We start from the raw sequence: 20,869 nt of genomic DNA, 5'->3' as shown, positions 1-20,869 counted from the left end.
GTTGCCCAGGTGGGTCTCGAACCCTTGGGCTCAGGCAATCCACTCACCTCAGCCTCCCAAGGCGCAGGATTACAGGCTGAGCCACCGAGCCTGACTCTTTATTATTTTTAATGTATACATTGTATTCTGTAATATTCTCTCCTGGCCTATTAGTTTTCTTATTTTATGATATCTTCAAATTTTATTCTTATTGTCAAACGATCAGTCTTTTTCTCCTAACTTCTAGGTTTTATGTCTTTCTTGTATACAAAGTCTCTTATATTTTCTTCTACTACTTATTTAGTTTTTATTTATGTTTCTAGTAGATTTTACTTCATCTGGAATTTTTTTTAATACTATGTGGTAAGGACCTATTTTTCTCAGTTTCATAGCCATTTTCCCAAAATAGTTCATTGAACAGTATGTCTTTTTTCCCACTGACTTGAAATACCACCTTTATTACATTTTAAAAGTCCCAAAGATATGTGTTCTGGATTCAATTCTCCACTGTTTTGATTATTGTCATTTTGCGTTATTTGCCATCTGGTAGGCCACCCCCTCCCCATTGTCTTTTTCAAAAAAAGTTTGGCAATTCTTGTGTATTTTCTCTTCCAGATGAACTTTAGAATCAACATGTCAAGTTCCATTAAAAATCCCTTTGGGATTTTGATTGGAAGTGCATTGAATTTACAGATTAATTTGGGGAGAATTGACATCTTTACACTAATGAATCTTCCCATCCAGGACCATGGTATGCCTCTCCATTTCTTCAGGTTTTTTTTTTTTATGTCCTTTAATAAAGTTTTATGATTTTTTTCACAAGGTTTTAACACTTTTCCTGTTAGACATATTCCTGGATATTTTTTAGTTATTGTTGCTGTTGTGAATTACATTTTTTATTCCATTTTATATTTTATTTTCTAATGAATTATTACTTGTATTTGGGAAAGATAATGACTTATGTTGATCTTACCATTTACTTCGTTTTCAGTTGATTCTCTTAAAGGTTCTAGAAGGATGATTGTTTTCTGCACATGATGACATTTGTCAATTTCTTTTCCAGTATGTGCTTATCCTTAATAGAGTTTTTCTGTTTGTTTTTTGTTTTGTGCTTCTGGTCTTATTGTATTGGTTAGGTTTCTGTAACTGTTCATTTCTAGTTCTGATTTGGGCATCTTGTTCCTGATTTAAATTGAATGCTTCTAAGTTTTAAACTTTTACAATTAAATGTGCTTTGATTTCTGGTGGAATACTTTATCAAGAATAAATTTTCCTTGTTGGATTAACAATCCTTTTTATGGAAGTGAATATTGTGTTCATTCATGTACTTTTGTTGAAGTGATACTTGTTTTTGCTCCGTAAGTATTTTAATGTAGTGAGTCGCTTTAATAAATTTACCGATGTTGGTCATGATGTGTTATAGGTTTAATATTTATTTAACACATATGTATTTGGATATTGCATTGTGCCAGGAACTGTGTCCACACTGGAGATAGTGCTGAGTAGGTCTGAAAGGCTCTTCTCTTTTTTTATATATAGAGAAGATAGATAGATGATAAGCATCCAAGAACAAGATAATTTCAAGTTGTGATAATACTTTAGTGGAAATAGAGAGGATAGTGTGGTCAAAAGATAAGAAAGAATCTCTTTTGATAACATCATCTGAGAAGGTAAAATATAAGCTAACACCTAAAGAATGAAGGCATTGGTGATGGCATTTCAGGCGGGGTGGGGGGCGGGAATCACTGTGTCTGTATGCATGATTCTATTTCTTTGTGTGTAAAACTTGTGACCGTGAAACAAAAAAGAATTCTATTTCTTGTGTTTTCTTTTATTCTCTTTCTTGCAGTTGGCAATGATATTTTATACTACTATTGAATTTAATTTGCTAGTGGAGCATTTTATTTAGGCTTTTTTGTTGTTATTCCTGCTCATGTTTGTAAATAGGGCTGCTTATGATGAGCTAGGGAGTTTTCCCATGTGTTTTCTGGATTTTGTAAATAAAATAATAATGCTCTTCCTGAAATATTATAATAATGTAATTTAAATTTGGAGAAATTACCTCTAAATTTATTTGTGTTCAGTGCTGTTTTGCAAGGTTAGATCTATGACTGCTCTTAAGATTTCTTCACTGGACATATTCTACTAGGTTTTCTACCTTTTCTTGAATTAATTTTGATAATACATTTTTCTAGGGAACCATCCATTTTGTTTAGATTTTTACAGTTATTGATTTGTACATGTGCTCAGTTTTCTAATTTTAATAACTCTTCATATTTTTTCTTCTCTTTTTCCATAATTGTATTTGCCAGAAATTTATCTCCTTTTGCTAGACTTGACCCAAGAAACAGTTTTTGGTTTTATAATTGATACTGTATCTCTTCTCAGTTTCTTTATTTCTCTTTTTATCATTATTTGTTATATTGATGAATTTTGATTTGTATTTTATTTTTGAACCTTTTCACTTATTTATTTTAAATCTTTCTTGGGTTGTAATAAATTCAGTATACTTCAGGCTTTCAAATTTTCCTTAAAGACAGATATGGCTACATCTCATAGGAAATAATATACTTATAATTTTAATCTTTGTTTTCCTCTGTATTCTGAGAGTTAATTAGTAGACGTTTTTCTTTTTGTTTTAGTGTTTTTTAGCTTTATGGCCCCAAAATGTGACCGTATACAGTCTCTTCTTTTTGAAATCTACTGATATTTTCTTTTTTGCTTAAGGTATAGTCAGGTTTTTGTTTTGTTTTGTTTTGTTTGAGTTGGAGTCTCACTCTCTTGCCCAGACTGGTCACCCCAGCGTCGACCTGATAGACTCAGGTGATCTTGCCGCCTCCGCCTTCTAAATAGCTGTAGCTACAGGTGCACGCCACCTGGCTAATCTTTTTTTATTTATTTATTTATTTATTTTGAGGTGGAGTCTTACTCTCTTGCCCAGACTGGAGTGCAGTGACCGCTCCCGGCTACCGCAACCTCGCCTGCTGGGCTCTGGCGATCCTTTCGCCTCAGCCTTCCAAGTAGCTGGAGCTACAGGCGCGCACTACCACGCCCGGCTAATATTTTGGTTTATTGTAGAGATGAGGTCTCGCCAAGGTGCCCAGGCGGGTCTCAAACCCGTGGGCTCAGGCAGTCCACTCACCTCAGCCTTCCAAAGTGCAGGATTACAGCCACCGAGCCCGGCCTGGTTTTTGTTTTTAAAAACTGTATTCTCTTTTCATGATATATTAAGTTCTAGTGCACTGTGAAATACAAGTATTACAGCTAATTCATTCTAATTTCTGGGTCCTTCATATTCTTGCATACTCCACATTTTTTGAAATAGATAATGTGGAGCGTTCCTGAGTTTTGTGGACTTTTCCGTTGCTCATGTTTCTGGGATTTTTACTTACTTGTTTCTGTATTATATTGTTAGCATGTCTCTCTTGTAATAGCACATACAGTAGCATATATATGGGCTTTTCTTCTTTTTTAAAAAAATCTAATCTGTGTAGTTTTATCAGAACTTTTTCTATTCATTTTTATACCAACTTAGTCTTTCGTTTTCATTTTTTCCCCTGATATGGGGAAAATGTAATTTCTTATTGCTTTGCCATACTCACACCATTAACCTGTCTCCCTTTCCTTTCTTGTCTTTAGCTGAATTTATTCACCTTTTTCTTTTTTTTTTTTTCCTTCCCAGTCTGGAAACCCCATATCTTATTCCTGTTCTGCAGACATTGAATTTGTAACTACTTGTTCCCTTTCTCTGGAACATAGGCCTTTAGCGTTATTTCATTTCAGTACTGGCGTACATATTTTTAAATAATCAAACATTGTGGCTGAACGCGATGGCTCAGCCTGTAATCCCAGCACTTTGGGGAGTCGAGACGAGAAGATTGTCTGAGCCCGGGGGTTCGAGACCAACCTGGGCAACTTGGTGAGATCTCGTCTCTCCAATAAATCACACAAAAAAGCCAGCCAGGCGTGATGGCATGCGTCTATAGTTCCCACTACTTGGAAGACTGAGGCGGAAGAATCGCCTAAGCCCAGCAGGTCAACTCTGGTGTGGCTGTGAGTGTGCCACTGTACTCCAGCCTGGGTGACAAAGTGAGACTCCAACTTAACAAACAAAATTGTTGTAACATGTTTACATTGTAGAATGCCTCTGATTTTCTAACTTCAAGAAATAGTGTATTAACAGTTACTTGAGATGTTAAAGATATACTGTATGTATGGGTCTTTTCTAGTCTTGTCATTCCAAAGCTGTCCATTTCTTGAATCCATCTTTCTTCTTGAAGGAATACATACAAATGTGGTTTTAAATTTCAAAGTGCTTCCATACCTAAAAGTTATTTTATTCTGTAGTTTGGAGTTTTACTTTACAAATAATTGTGCTTCAGAAATTTCACCTGTTTTATGACTACAGGTTTTGTGGTGTGTGTGTGTATTTTAAAGCTATCTCATATTTCTATTCTGTGTGTGTGTGTGTGTGTGTGTGTGTGTGTGTGTGTGTGTGTGTCCACCTGCTGGACTTAGGCGATCCTTCCACTTCGGCTTTCCAAAGCTGGAACTACAGGCACCTGCTACCACGCCCAGCTAATGTTTTGATTTATTGTAGAGATGAGGTCTCGCCAAGTTGCCCAGGCTATTCTTGAACACATGGACTCAGGTAGTCCTTCCACCTTGGCCTCTCAAAGTGCTGGGATTACAGGCTTGAGCCACTGTGCCAAGCCTTGTATTTCTATTCTAAGGTTGATAATACCAGAAACAGTCTAAATTTATAATTAAATTGCATCCTATTACTGAATCTTACTGTTGGTATAATTTTGGGAGAGTTTTTCAAGTACACTATACATTTATTTCTGTTACAGAAAAATCCACCAGAATTTGAGAATTCCAGAGAATTTTACCTTATTTTAAACGTGTAATTTTCCACGTTATAAAGTTTATCATTAATGTTAAAATTGTTGTATTGTATTGTTACACTAGTAATTTCAGACTGAGTTGTTGCAGCAGGGAGATAAGCATTTTGAAGCAAAAGGATAGAAGTTATGTTTTTTATAAGCACTGTGGAACAAGTCTATGTTAACTATTATATCACTGATTCTTAGCACATTACTAGATCACAGTAGCTGTACAGATAATAGTTGTGAGATAGATTGATGAGTATGAATGGAAAAATGTAGGAATAAATCAGTGTGGTTGTGTTTGAAAACTGAATTATCTTTAGTCAGATTCACTTTAGTTTTATTAACTTTAATCTCAGAATAACATTAATCATACTATTCATTGATTTTTTTAATACAAGAAAGACTGTTTCTTTGAGCAGGTTTTTGTTTTCTTTCTCCTTTTTTGTTTCAATTTTATACATGGATTAGTGCTCTGTGACTTTACTGAAGATTTTGTCTTTATAGGAAAAATATTTTAGTTACATTAGTTTTAAGATAATTTATTAAGAATTGTGGTGTTTTATCAAAAGTTTACCATTATTTAAGACTAAATGTATAACAAAGGAGTCTTAAATAATGGTAAACTTTGATAAAACACCACAATTCTTAATAAAGGCTTCAGGGCTATGTGCAAAGAAATAAATTGTGATGACTAAATAATTATGAATCTTTCTTATTTTTGCATAATAAGTCTGTGCTTATCAGTATTCAGAGAACTAGGAAGCGGAGATAGCCATATTTTCTGGGTTTGTTTGAGAGACAGTGTAACCTCTTGAGAATTATTTAGGCTGGGCGTGGTGGTTTATGCCTGTAATCCCAGCACTTTAAGAGGCAGAGACGAGAGGATTACCCGAATTCAGGGGTTCGAGACCAGACTCTGCAAGTTGGCGAGACCTCGACTCCACAATAAATCAAAAAATTAGCCAGGCTTGGAGGCACATGCCTGTAGTTCCCCTACTACTTGAGAGATTGTGGTGGAAGGATCAACTGAGACCAGCAGGTCAAGGCTGCAGTGGCCGTGAGCATGCCACTGCACTCCAGCAACAGAGTGAAACTCCAACTCAAAAGAAAATAAAAGATTTAGTGTCTGCCATAAAATTATTATAGACTCAAGTTAGTTTCTTAAATTTTGCATTCACCATTCTGTATGAAGCTTTTTAACATCTTTTATATGCAAAATATATTTCATGATGATAAATAATACTGTGTTTCAGAAATTGTTACTTTGAATTATATTTGCATAGCCTATGTTTTGACTATTACTGAATAAGTAATTTTATAAGTAATATGATTCAGTCCATAATGATGTTCTCAAGTCAGGTTGTTTCTAATGAATATTTATTTTTTTGAAGCTAAAGTGGTATTAGTTATGGATCTGTGTCTGTAAACCAATTTTATGTCATTCATTGACGTGACAAAATTGGTCATAGGCCGGGCATAGTGGCTCAAACCTGTAATCCCAGCACTTTGGGAGGCCGAGGCGAGAGGATTGCTTGAGTCCAGGGGTTTGAGGGTACCTTGGGCAACTTGACGATACCTCATCTCTACGATAAATCAAAAAATTAGCCGGGCGTGGTAGTGTATTCTTGTAGTTCCAGCTACTGGGAAGGCAGAGGCAGAAGGATTGCTGGAACCCAGCAGGTCAATTCTGGGGTGGTCATGAGCGTGCCACTACACTCCAGCCTGGGCAACAGAGTAAAACTCTAACTCAAAAAAAAAAAAATTAGTCATTAAAAAAAATTGAGGCTGGGTGCAGTGGCACAAGCCTGTAATCCTAGCACTTTGGGAGGCTGACGTAAGAGGATTGCCTGAGTTCAAGATCAGCCTGGGCAACTTTCTGGAACCTTGTCTCTATAATAAATCAAAAATTAGCTGAGCATGGTGGCACGCACCTGTAGTCCCAGGTACTTGGAAGGCTGAGGTGGAAGGATCACCGGAGCCCAGCAGGTCGAGGCTGCGGTGGCCATGAGCATGCCACTGCACTCCAGGCTGGGCAACGGAGTGAGACTCCAACTCAAAAAAAAAAAAGAAGAAAAAAATTGGTCATAAAAATCAAAACCTGGTATTTTCTAAAAGGCTGAGCATGTTGGCTCACACCTATAATTCCAGCCCTTTGGGAGGCTGAGATGGGAGGATCTCTTGAGGCCAGCTTGGCAACATAGAGACCCTAACTTTACAAAAATTTTTAAAAAATTAGCCAGGCAGCCGGGCTCTGTGGCTCAGCCTGTAATCCCACGCTTTGGGAGGCTAAGGTGAGTGGATTGCCTGAGCCTGTGGGTTTGAGACCTGCATGCGCAACTTGGCGAGACCTCATCTCTACAATAAATAAAAAAAATCAGCTGGGTGGGTAGTGCTTGCCTATAATTTCGGCTACTCGGAAGGCTGAGGTGGAAGGATCGCTGGAGCCCAGCAGGTCAAGGCTGCGGTGGCCGGGAGCGGCCACTGCACTCCAGTCTGGGCGACAGAGTAAGACTCCAACTCAATAATAATAAAATAAAAATTAGCCAGGCATGATGGAGCATACCTGTAGTCATAGCTACTCAGGAGGCCGAGGTGGAAGCATCACTTGAGCCCAGGAAGTTTAGACTGCAGTGATCTATGATCACAGCATCACTACACTCCAGCCTGGGCAACAGAGTGAGACTTTGTCTCAAAAAAAATAAAATAAAATAAAATAAAATTTAGAAAAAAAATAAAAATTTAACCTTCTTTTGGAGGGATTTTCTGTACTGACTGGATTTACTAAGGGATCTTAAAATCTTAACTGTTGTAATTTTGGATTGTAGATACTTTTTCTGGAACAAGTATAGGAATTACTTGTTCTAAAATAACCTTTGTAATATAGTCAAGATTTAGATTACCTTTCTTGAAATTTAGATTGTTATTTTAAAATTCAGATTACCCGCTTGAGATTTAATGCTAAGTGGACAGGGTAGTTTCTAGAACAGTAACAATAGGAACAGTGTAAACTGGTGTGTTCAGGGGATCAGGAATGTTGAATGTCAAGAAGTGAAAATTTTCAGGTTCCCAGAATTTACCTTTTTAAAGTTTATCTTCAGTGACTTAACTCTTTTTTCATCCTCACTTTATATAATCTTACATTTGGCGTAGTGAAGTAAGTTCCTAATTTTTTTTTTTTTTTTTTTTTTTGGTCTCTGGTATCAAATCTATTCAAAACCATTTTTCACGTCTCTAATTGTCTTCCTCTTAATAGTTATTTGCCTTAATGCCTATAGTATCTTAAAATATACATTCTGAACTTCTCAGCACAGTATTTTAAAGACCCCATCTTCCTTAAGCATCATTTCTTTTACCACTGTCATTCAGAATTGTTTTCTCCTTTCTCTGAACAATCACTCACTAGTTTCTGTTTAGTACTTTTTTTCAAACTTGTTTGGTAGTTGTTTGCACAGAGTTGCCTTTATTTTATATTTATGAAAGGCACTGATTATAATTAAATCATTTTTCTATTTCTGTTCTCTAATGGCAAACCTGCTGTTTTGCACATAGTATGTAATTGCTGGTGAATATTTGTTGCGTTGAATAGAGCTTGCATGTATTATATCTATTTAATCAAAATATACTAATTTTCTTATCCTTTGAGATAAATATCAGTGTATTAAACTATGAAATGACCTCATCTTTTCTAATATGGCAGTGATTATATTTCTATTTTGAGGAGTAGTTTGAAATGTAATGCTAATGGTCACAGTTGGTCTGAATGTCCCTGTGGGTACCAAATTTCCATGTGACTGTGTTTTGAGTATAGAAAGATTTAGAGTACCTTTAATGGCATAAGCAGATGTATTCTGCTCTGGCCATTGGTTTTCACTATTGAATCTTTTTATTAAGTTGGGCTTATTTTGGAGAAAAAGTGAAAAGGTTTTTAATTATGTTAGAAAACTAAATAGTATTAATATTACATAATAGTTTTTCTTTTTAACAAAAGCAACTCTCCAATGAAGGATCACCTTTAGTCTTTTTAAAACTATAAGGATTTAATATGCACAAAAGTACAAAAGTATTAGACTAGTCTAATAAAACCTGTATACCTCTCACATGCAGCATTTTCAAGAATTTGCTGTACAGCTTTGTTTTTCTCAAGTATTTTATGACTAATTCTAAACACTATTCCAACGTACTTCAGTGTGCATATCTTAAAGATAAGGACATTTTCTTATATAACCAGATAATTTCTTTATATTACCTAATACCCAGTTCATATTTAGATTTCTTTGTTTGTCTCAAAAATACTGTTTTTACAATTGTCTTGTTTGAATCAGGATTTAAATAAGTTCTATATTATTTTGCTGGCTGTATCGTGAGCCTCTGTAATTTAGAACAGTTCTTTATTTTTAAAAAATTTTTGTTTCTCTTCTGTTTACTTGAAGAAAATGGTTAGTTCCATGTTTTAGATTTGTCAGTTTGGTTTTATTGAATGCAGTAATTCTTAGCCTCCTTACTTCCCCCGGTTTTCTGTTGTTGTTGTCTTTTCTCTTCCAAAGGAACATTTGGCAACATCTGGAGACTTTTTTTTTTTTTGGTTATTGCAACCTGAAAGAGGGTTGCTACTGGCGTTGAGTGATTAGAGGTTTGGGATGCTTCTAAACAAAAATTATAGAGGATAGCCCCCAACAATGAAGAATTACCTGACCCAAAATGTTAATAGGGCCAGTGTTGGGAAATATCAAATTTTCTTGTTTCTTTATTTGACTTAATATTTTTTATAAACTGGAAGTTATATTTCTAAAGGTCTAAGGACGTTATTAGGTTATTGTTTATTTGGGGGGTGCAAGAATACTTCATAGGAGGTGCTGCATATCTTATGTTGCGTGAATCAGGCATATAATGTTTGGATGTCCCATTTTTATTAATTAAACATGGGGTTAAGGTACAATCTGTGAATGTAAAATTTAAAGAAGGCTTTAACAGTGTGACAGTTCTACCCCTTTTTACTCTAGAGCTGAATTTTCTGGTGGAAAGACTATTGAACTAATTATAATTGAATAACGGGTCTTTTGCTGCTAGGTATTTAGAAACCTGCTATTTTGATAAGGTCTTTGGCATTTTTTTTCCTCATCTGTAACAATGAGTCGAACTGATGATTTCTAAAGCTCTTGCATTTTGATGCCTCATTATATTAGATAAGAATTTGATGCATATACATCATTTCATTAAAAAATCCAGCTGGTCAAAACAACGCATCCAAAATACTTTTAAATAACTTAAACTGTCGGTTTTTTTGTAAGTGATAGATTTTTTCCCCCCTTGGAGAATACATTTAATACGGACATTTATTTTCTCTGCCTTCTGTCTTTGTGGAAGTTATTTATACATTTCATTTAAAGAAAATATTTTCAAGTATTTATTTGAATTTCTTATTCAGACCATTTTAAATGTTATGTTCCAGAACTTAGTTGTGATTCAAAATGATTTTTTATTTCTGTAAAATACTGTAATAACAGTGAGTTAGGATTTAGAGGGAAAATGCATTTCAGTTTTTAATCTGAACCAGTTCAGCTGGGAATGTAGGATTCTCATAATTGGGTTTAAACAGTAAGTATCTCTTGCACATACAATGTTTGCAGTAAGTGGGCGTTTTATAAATCAGTGAAGATAGCATTTTGCGCCACCTGTAACCTAATGTAAGATTTTTTAACATATCTCCTATAAGGTCTATAAAATTCATCTATTTTGACTAGTTCTTTCTTCTCCATGCACACTAGAGCTTTTTAGAATCTGAAACGGAAGGATCCCAAAATCATCTGGTAAAGTTCACCTTCCTTACAGGTTCTTTTATTTACCTAATAATTACTTGAGCCCTGACAGTATATTGGGTACACTTTTAGTTGCTGACTGTAATCAGTTAGCCAAACAAAGTCTTTGTTTTCACGGAGCTTAGAGATTCAATAAGTAGGAGTGTGTGTGCGTGCGCTTATGCATATGATAAAATATTCACATTATAAATCTATGAAAAAAATTAGAATAAGAATTTAGAGATAGAGATGACTGAGAGATATGCTTAGGTCACACAGGTAGCAGCTGATGGAATTCTGGTATTAGGCCTTCACATCCTAGTAGTGTCCATCCTTGAAATTAGCTCCTTCTGCATTAATCTTAAACTGGGAATAGGGAGGAAATAGCTACCCATTTCTATTCTTTTCTTTCATCCTGATAAGCCCCTCATTTTAAAACTCTCTAAGAATTTCGTAGTCATTTGAATTGACCGTTTTTTAAGTTGTCAAGTTTTCATATAGTAAGAGTAATGGACTTGAAAATAGCCTAAGAACTTTTGTGGAGAAGTTTAAAGTCAGTAAGAAAGTAAATGTTTATACACTTAGTATCCCTTATTAGGTGATTGAAATGCAATTTTCTTAGTAAATTTTTACTAGACTTAGCTATGCTACAATGTAGCATAGAGGATATTGTATAAGAAAATCCCTTTGAGTGAAATTTAATACCTCTGGTAATCTGACTTTTAATCTTCTCACTTTTCCTAGAGTAAATTCCTGTGTTCTGTCATATAGAAGTTTTGTACTTATCTGCCAGTCCATATTTCTTCTTTCTTTCCTCTTCTCTTATACAGATAAGATCTTTTGGTAAAAATCCTTTTATATTACTCTTTCTGTGTGTAGCATCTTCTTGAACAGCTTTAACACCTATGATTTCTACTTTTGACTTAGTAGCTAACTATACACTGCTCTTTGAGATATTTACTTTCTAAAATATCAATTTGAAATACTTAATTTTTTATTTGTTCATTTTACCTATGTTCATTTTTCAATTATTTCCTTTGTTTAATTACTTTTGTCTTATTTTGAGTTGAAATGAATGTAGTAGCTATTTTAACAGAAATTTTTATTCGAAAACAGTCTTCTTTAGAAAGCCTCGCCTTCTGTACCATGTTTGATGATAGGAAGACATATTTTTACCACTATAACTTTTAATCATACCTTGCTATGGCCAAACCACGTGTAAAAATTCACCTTTAGAGTGAACTTTAATTAGTTAGCCTTTAAGAGTCTTACTTTATCACACTTTTGCTGCTGCCTTTAAAAATAACTTAAATTAGCCAGGTGTGGTGGTGCCTACCTGTGCTCTCAGTTACTTGATAGATTGAGGCAGGAGGATCGCTTGAGCCCAGTGGTTGGAGACCAGTGTTGGCAACATAGTGAGACTGCATCTCTTAAAAATAAATAACTTAGTCTGGGCAGGGTGTCTTAGCGCTTTGGGAGCCCAAGGTGAGAGAATCACTTGAACTCAGGAGTTCACCAACACCCTGGGTAACAGTGCAACCTCTACAAAAAAAATAAAAAGTCAGAAAATTAGTCGGGTGTTCTGGCATAGACCTGTAGTCCCAGCTACTAGGGAGACTGAGGTAGGGAGATTGCCTGAGCCCTGAAAGTCAAGACTGTGGTGAGCCGTGATCTGTATTTGAAATATTAAAAATTTCAAATGTTGTTTCATGTTAAACTGCTTTAGTTTAGTGAAGTTTTATAGAGAAACTTGTATTATTTCCCCTCAAATTTAACATTTAATGTTAAATATGTGCTGATTAAATATGGCAATATGCCTGGATATCTGATAGGTGACTTTTTAAGATGGAAAAACATGGTGTGTTTCTGATGTTATGATAGTTAAGAATTCATTCCTTAAGTATAGGAGTAAGGGTTTTTTTTTTAAATTCCTGATCTTCTGGATACTAAGCATGGGCATGATTATATTCTAGATTATTAGTTACTCTTGTATCTATTTTGGTTGTTAAGGTGTTGGAAGTATCTTAAGCCTGTGAAATAAATTTTCTCTGATTATGTTAGTGATATTTTATGTAACTATCTACTTATATCAGCAAACAGAAAAGAATGTATATTAGTACCTATTTGTACATAGCACTGTTAGGGGAAGTACAAAGCTTTTCCCCATGTCTTAAGATTTGTTTTTTTAAATTATTTAACTTCTTATTAATTGAATCTGGTATATTTGGTATGTCAGTGGTTCTCAACATATGGGTGTAGATGCTTCAGGGTCCCAGAGACCATTTCAAGGTACTCATGGGGTGTAAACTACCTGGGGTGCCCCCCAAAAGAATGTATACACAGTTTAAGCATTGTTCTCTATGTATTACTTTTAGTTCACGGTAATCAGTAGTGTTTGGACACTGATAGTAACCACTTGGAACACCTCTTATAATTGCAGAAGTCAAACATGACTTGTATTCATATTTTGTTATCAGTATATATTGTGTATTACAATTTTAATACAGTTTTTCCTTTCTTAAAATGTGTATACATTTTTTGGTACCCTCTGTACTTCATAACTCTGAGATGTTATTTGTCTTATTTACTGTATTGACATTTGCACTGTTAGTGCAAAAGCAGTGGAAGGTAAAACATTTGGCTCCTTTATCAAGGTCATGGCACCAAACTGTGCTAGTATTTTATTCTTCACCGCTATAAACTTGCAGTTAAAAAAAAAAAAAGAAAAGCCAGTTTCACTTTTAAAATGTCCCCTGGCCAGGCTCATGCCTGTAATCTCAGTACTTTTTGAGGCCGAGGAGGACAGATCTCTTCAGCCCAGGAGTTTGAGACCAATTTGGATAACATAGCTAGACCTTGTCACTACAAAAAATCAAAAAGTTAGCTTGGTGTGGTGACACACTTGTAGTCCCTGCTACTTGGGAGACTGAGGAAGGAGAATTGCTTGAGTCCAGGAGTTTGAGACCGCAGGAAGCATATGGTGCCAGTGCACGCCAGTGTGGGTGACAGGATGAGACTCTGATTAAAAAAAAAAAAGAATGTCCTTGATGAAGCAATAAACTATCAATAATAATAATATTTTATTAGAGTCAGTTTTCACTTTGTTGCCCTGGTTGCAGTGCATTGGCATGATCACGGCTCGCCACAGTCTCAAACCCAAGCAATCCTCCCATGTCAGCTGGGCCTGCAGGTGCATTCCTCTATACCCAACTTTCTTGCTTATCTTTGTATGTATGTATGTATGTATCTATCTATCTATCTATCCACCCACCCATCATCCACCCATCCACCCACCCATCTGTCTGTCCATCCGTCCATCCATCCATCCATCCATCCATCCATCCATCCATTGATCCATCCATCATAGAGTCAGAATCCTGCTCTGCCCAGGCTGGTCTCTATCTCCTGGGCTCTAGTGTCCTCCTACCTAGGCTTCGCAAAGAGCTGGGATAGTAAGCGTGGACCACCATGCTTGGCTAATAAAATTATTAATTTTATGAAAAGTCTAAATTTGAATATACGTCCTTTGAATATCTCTGTGTGTGACAAGATGGGAAGTACATGCACATAAAACACTTATACCGCATACAAAAGTGTGTTACTTGTCTAGAGGAAAAGCACTTGTGAGGTGAATTAGCCACCTTTGTTCATAACTTTGTTCATTTACTGTAAAGTATAACTGAAGAACTACAGTTATCAAAGTTGGGTATTTGGCAAACATTCTTTAAAATGTTTGTGAACCTGTCACTTTAAAGAAAATAACAACAATATTTGTTGCCAATGATGAAATTAAACTTTTAAGCATAAGATAAAATTTGGAATTCATATTTGTCTAGGCTTGACAGCTTTCCAGTACTTAAAGATTTTCCAGAAGGAATCAGGGTGACATTAATGGATGTGATTTAAAAATTTTTTTAATAGACTTAGTGGGTACAAGTACAGTTTTGTTACTTGGATATGTTGGGTAGTAGTAATAGACTTTAGTGTACCCTCACCCAGACAGTATACATTGTACCCAATAGGTAGTTTCTCACACTGCTTCCACCCTTTGGAGTTTCCAGTGTGTCTGTTATTCCATTCTGTGTGTTCACATATACACATTGTTTAGTTCCCATTTATAAATGAAGATGTGGTATTTGACCTTTGGTTTTTGTTATTTTTCTTAGGATAATATCTCCAGTACTATCCATGTTGCCGCAAAAACATGATTTCATTCTTTTTCATGGTTGAGCAGTATTCCATGGTGTGTGTGTATGAGCATATATCACATTTTCTTTAGTCATTCATTGATGGACACTTAGGTTGATTCTGTGGCTTTGCTATTTTGAATAGTGCTTTGATAAACATGAGTGAAGATGTCTTTTTTATATAATTATTTTCTTTTGAGTAGATACCCAGTAGTGGGGATGATGAATCAAATTAGTTCTATTTTTAGCTCTTGGAGGAATCTCCATGCTGTTTTCCCTAGAGGTTGTACTTAATTTACATTCCCATCAACAGTGTATAGCATTTCCTTTTCTTCACATCCTTGTCAACATCTGTTACTTTTTACTTTTTAGTGTTGGCCAATACCTGTTTTGTTTTTTTTTTTGATACTGATTTTGATGTTTAATTTCCAATATGGTAAATACCAATAACTATAACCCTTAAGTGACATCATTGAGAGATTAGTGCTTTATAACTGTATAAAGGGGCCCTGAAAGCAAAACATTTAAAAACTGCTGATTTAGGTCTTCTATTGAAGCCAGCGGTTTCACAGCCTAAGCATTAACCTCATACCTCATATATATCTCATAACCAAATTGAAATGGAAAAGAATATGTATGATTTTAGTAAACAAATTAGACTACATGTGACCAATAAGTTTTTTCACAAATGTACTTGTTAGTTAAGCAGTGGGCTTAGATAGCCTGTTGAATTTATTTTTGGTTGCTTTGTATTTACCATTGATAATTATGTTAAAATATTTATTCGCGTCTCCTCCTTTTTCTTTTATTCCTCTTTCCTCTTTTCTTCTTTCATTTCTCCCTTCCTTCTTTTTTTTGTATTTGCTTTCTAGGTGGAGTCTTTTATTTTGGATCAGGATGATTTGGAAAATCCAATGCTGGAAACAGCTTCCAAACTGCTCTTGTCAGGTACTGCTGATGGTGCAGACCTCAGGACAGTAGATCCAGAAACTCAGGCAAGACTGGAAGCTTTACTAGAAGCTGCAGGTATGTCTCCAAACTCTACATCTTATTAAGTCTATCTTATTACCTAAAGTTGCACATGAATCTAATAAAAACTCATTATTATTAATGAATGATCTTGGTTATTTAGTATGATACTGTTCATAAAGGTTAATTGATTACTTTCTAGGGAATGCATGGAGCATTTTATTAAAGCACATTATAATTTTCATTGCCAGGGTAAAACCCACATGCTACAGTTGACCTTATAGAGGTTTCTTATTCAGTTGATTCTCATTATTTGCAAATTCTGTATTTGTGAATTTGCCTTTCTGCTAATATGTATTTGTACCTTCAAAATCAGTACTTGCAGTTTTTTTTGTATGTGCCTAGAGAGCGAAAAATTTGAGTCACCTAATTGCATATTCCCAGTTGAGGTCAAGCAAGATGATGCTCTACTCTCTTGTTTCAGCTGTTATATGTAAATAAATGTTCTTTGGTAGTTTATTTTAGTGACTTTTTTTTTTTACCTTTTGGTAATTTCACTGCTTAAAATGGCCCCCAAGCATAGTGCTGAAGTGCTTTCTAGTGTTCCTAAGTGTGAGAAGGCTGTGATGTACCTTACAGAGAAAATGCATGTGTTAGATAAGCTTTTTTCGGTCATGAGTTGTAGTGCTGTTGGCTGTGAGTCCAGTGTTATTGAACCAGCAATATTAATTAAATAAGGTGTATTTAAGCTGAAACACATAGAAGAAGGTTCTGTATTAATGCCATTGTATGACCAAGGGCTTGCAGTAACCTAACCCTGTATTTTGCCCATGAGCATCAGTTCTACAGTATTTTGGTAATTCAGTGTTTCCAGTGACTTCACAGAACAAGACTACTATGAATAACAAGAATTGATTGCATATAATTCCCCCACTTTGTTATAGATTATATCTTGGAACCTTACAAAGTGAATCATCATGATATGTTTGTAAAGTGGATCATTATATTATTCCCATAAGAACAATTTTCTCTTTTTTTTTAGAGTTAGAGTTCACTCTGTCACCCAGGCCAGAGTATCGTGGCATGCTCACGACCTCCACAGCCTCAACCAGCTGGGCTCAGGTGATCCTTTTGGCTCAGCCTTCCAAGTAGCTGGAACCAAAGGCATGCACCACCACACCTGGATAATTTTTATTTAGTGTAGAGACAGCCTTGCCAAGTTACTTAGGCTGGTCTTGAACCTCTGGGCTCAGGCAATCCTCTCGCCTCTGCCTCCCAAATTGTGAGGATTATAGGGGTGAGCCACCATACCTGGCCAAGAACAATTTTTTAATTAGGGATTGTATATACAAAGATTTAGCTAATATAATGATATATAATTATATATAATATAGGTAATATATACTTATAATAATTATATATAATAATATATAATACTTATATGTAATAGTGATAATTAATAATAATATTCTTTAAATATAAGGGGATAATAGCTATGATCATTTAAGAAAACCTTATTTTTTAAAGTTTTCTAAAGTAGACAAAGACACTGTGAACACTAAGCATTCATGGTTTAAGAACCATAATGCCCTTTGTCTTGTCTATACAGTCTATTTAAACTGCTGTTTTATTACAGCATAAAACTGACCTATTACTGTTTGGTAATTTTTTCAGTAAACATTTTGTTATAATGCAACTTTTAAATATTTGAAGGACTCATGGTTCAGTTTGATTTCTATCCTGGGTAAAATTCTAGAATGGATCATTAAAAGGATCTTAACCAAATACAGATGAAAACATAGTAATGGCATGTGCAAGGTCTTTTCCTTGAGTGTAAAAAACTATTTGTACAGAATAGCAGAGACATAAGTTAGCATTTGACAGAAATTAGGTGTTACCGTAGACATTTGTGAGAGAGAAATGAGGATTATAAAATTATTCAAAAATACATCTAAGAGGAGCAGGGATTGTTTCTCCTGAAGATAGGAAGACTCGGGTTGGATTTAGTGTTCTTCCAAGGCTGAGAAGGCTAGCATATAGAAGAGGTATATATATGTTTTCTGTGGTCCCAAGAGGCAGAACCAGGTTCAAAGATGCCATGTGGAAGTACATTGCACCTGCAAACTGACTTTTAGAGGTGTATAGATTGCAAATAATTGCTTTATTTTTCTTACTTCTATGTCTCCTAACAAAGTAGCCTCCCCCTCCCTTCCTTCCTTTCTCCTCCTTTCACTCCCTCTTTTATTTCCTTCTTTTAATGAAAATTTTCACACACAAATCTAGAATTAATAGTGTAGTGAGCCCTCTGTGTGTCCTTCATCCAGTTTCAACAGCCATTTTCTTTACCCATTACCCCATTGCTGACACCCCACCCACATTAATTTAAAGCAAATCTAATCATCTTATAATTTCATAAATACTGCGGTGTGTATCTCTAAATTAAGAATGTGTAAGGAGAAATATAGCCATAATACCACGCACATCTAAAGAAAAAAATAGTGATTTCTTAGTATTGCCAAACATTCTGTGAGTGTTCGAGTTTCCCCAATTATTTTTTGTCTTACTATTGGTTTACTTAAATCAGGATCCACACAAGATTCACATATTTTGTAAATACTATTTTTCTTCTATCTCTTTATTTATAAATAGTTCCTGCTTTTTAAAAAAATTTGTTTGTTGAAGAATTTAAGTCATTTGTCCCATTTTTGGAGGATTTTTCCAGCGATACCTCTGTGTTTTATTTTCTACAAATTCAGATTCCACTTGACCAGATTCATATTTCCTCACATGAATACTGTCTGGTTGCTTCTTTTTGTGATGTTGAGATTGAATAAGATACAGATATCCAATACCTTTCTTGAGAATGGTTGCTTGAGAGGTACAATTTTTTGGACTTTGTCTGAAAATGTTTTGGTCACTATCTTAATACTTGAGAGTTTGACTAAGTATAGAATTCTAGTTTTAAAAAATCACTTTCTTTCATACTGAAGTTGTTGCTCCACGGTCTTTTAGTTTCTGGTGTTACATTTGAGAAGTTTGATTCTACACCTATTTATGACTTTCCCAGACCTCTGTGCCACTTGTCCCTATTCGTCCTTATTAGTGCTTTAGAATTTTTGACATTTTAAAATTTCGACCGCTGAGTTCAGTGTCTTCATGCCTTGTAATCCCAGCACTTTTGGAGACAGAGGCGAGAGGACTGCCTGAGCCTAGGAGTCTGAGGCCAGGCTGGACAACTTGGCAAGAACTTGTTTCTACAGTAAATCAAAAAATTAGCTGGGCGTGTTGGCACACACCTGTGGTTCCAGGTACTTGGAAGGCTGAGGCAGAGAGATCGCCTGAGCCCAGCAGGTTGAGGGCGTGGTAGCCATGAGTGTGCCACTCCATGCCAGCCTGGGTGACAGAGTGAGACTCCCAACTCAGAAAAAAAAAAAAGAAAGAATAGAATAGAATAGAAAATTCGGCAGTGTCTTTAGATTTTTTTCTCTGTGGCTGTTTAATTTTTTTTAGAGACACATCTGCCACTTTTTGTCTTGTGATTAATTAACCTGGCTGCTAGAATTTTAAGAGTTGAGAGTGGGAGGGGGGTTGCGAATCTCTCTGCTTATCATGTGTACCTTTACTTAATCCTTATTTTTCATGGTTAGAACCTCATCTCATCCTCCTCTATACCTAGTGACTCCTAGTCCAGAGCCTTTCTGGTTTGGTGTCTTTAGGGACTAATTACCTAGCTGTGCAATTAGTGGATAGAGACTTGTGTCTGATTACTACTCACAAGTGTTCTTCCAGTCTCCCTGTTTTCCAACGAAAACCTTGCCCCTATGTCTGGTACATTTAGTTCCTGAGTCCTATTGGGATAGCCACCTGCTCTCTTTGATAACTGTGTTTCTGCTTATTATGTTCTGTAAGTCTTTCACATTTCCTGTTTACTTTGTCTTCACATATTTTAGCTTAGATTTACAGATTTTTCCTAGTGTTATCAAATATGGAGTTTCTCTTGCATTTTAGTCCTTCTTTGCGTAAGTTCTAAGATTATAATGGAGAGAGATATTTATTCCATTATCTTAAAATCAGAAATCTAGACAATATTTTAATGTGTCCTCTATCTGAATTTTTATCACTGAATCACTGTTGTTCAAGTGATCGTCAGAATTTGGAAAACATAATCTAGCCATCATGTTCTTCTGTTATTTTGTTCTCCACTGGTTAATATCTAATAATTGGATAAGACCAGAAAAAGAGTCGCCATAATTCAGGGTAGCTAGAATAAATTAATAACTAAATTTTTCATTACTGTTTATTAATTTGAAAGGTTGCCATCTATATCTTTGATATTTTCCTAGTTATCTTTACTGAAATACTTATCTTTATGAAGATATGAGAAACTCATAAAGATTTAACATGGGGTATTTTACTGTTGTTCTTCTTTTTTAAAGCATCTGATCCAGATGTGTCCTCTCACATATCTTCTGTTGCTGTCATTGACAAATATTTATTATATGGCTGAACTGGGTTGGCTGAAAAATTAGAGCTGATTTTCTTATGTGGAAAATGTATCTGTGACCTTGATCTCAGTAGTGCCACAATATATTTAACTAACCAAGGATGATCTATTGAATAGATCATAGCAGATTCAGTATAAAGTATAACTTTTAATATTAACAACACAAATTATACAGTAGGTATCAGTCTTATCAGACCAAGACTGTTTTTATTCTTTGTACATCTTGATTTTAGCATATATGAAATTTGACTTCTCTGATCATTTTGTTATAGCGAAATCATAAAGGCCTCTTGTCAGGTTTATTTTTAATTTTGTGAGATGTAATATTTGATGATATTTTTTATAAAGAAAAGCATAAACATAACAATAATGTGTACTATAAAAGTATAAACTTTATTTTTATTTTTTAAATATTTTGAGTTACAGTCTCACTCTGTCACCTAGGCTGGAGTGCAGTGGCAGTCTCCTCAACCTCCTGGGCTAGGTCGCTATCCTTCTGCCACAGCCTCCTGAGTAGCTGGGACTACAGGAGTGCTACACCAT

At 35.2% G+C, this 20,869-nt stretch overlaps 1 protein-coding gene across 1 annotated transcript in view; it reads left to right on the top strand.

The window, feature by feature from the left end:
* The window catches only part of ANKRD17 (ankyrin repeat domain 17), a 138,500-nt gene that overhangs the window by 29,215 nt on the left and 88,416 nt on the right, over positions 1-20,869 (top strand). The window contains exon 2 of the mRNA XM_008067275.2: positions 15,726-15,879. Coding sequence (XP_008065466.2) covers positions 15,726-15,879 — 154 coding nt within the window. The remainder of the gene's footprint in view (positions 1-15,725; positions 15,880-20,869) is intronic.

The sequence above is a fragment of the Carlito syrichta genome, unplaced genomic scaffold (assembly GCF_000164805.1).
Source record: "Carlito syrichta isolate Samal-C Ts95f unplaced genomic scaffold, Tarsius_syrichta-2.0.1 Scaffold309465, whole genome shotgun sequence".
NCBI lineage: Eukaryota > Metazoa > Chordata > Mammalia > Primates > Tarsiidae > Carlito > Carlito syrichta.
Note: the sequence above shows the minus strand (reverse complement) of the source record. Positions and strands in the feature narration are given on the sequence as shown.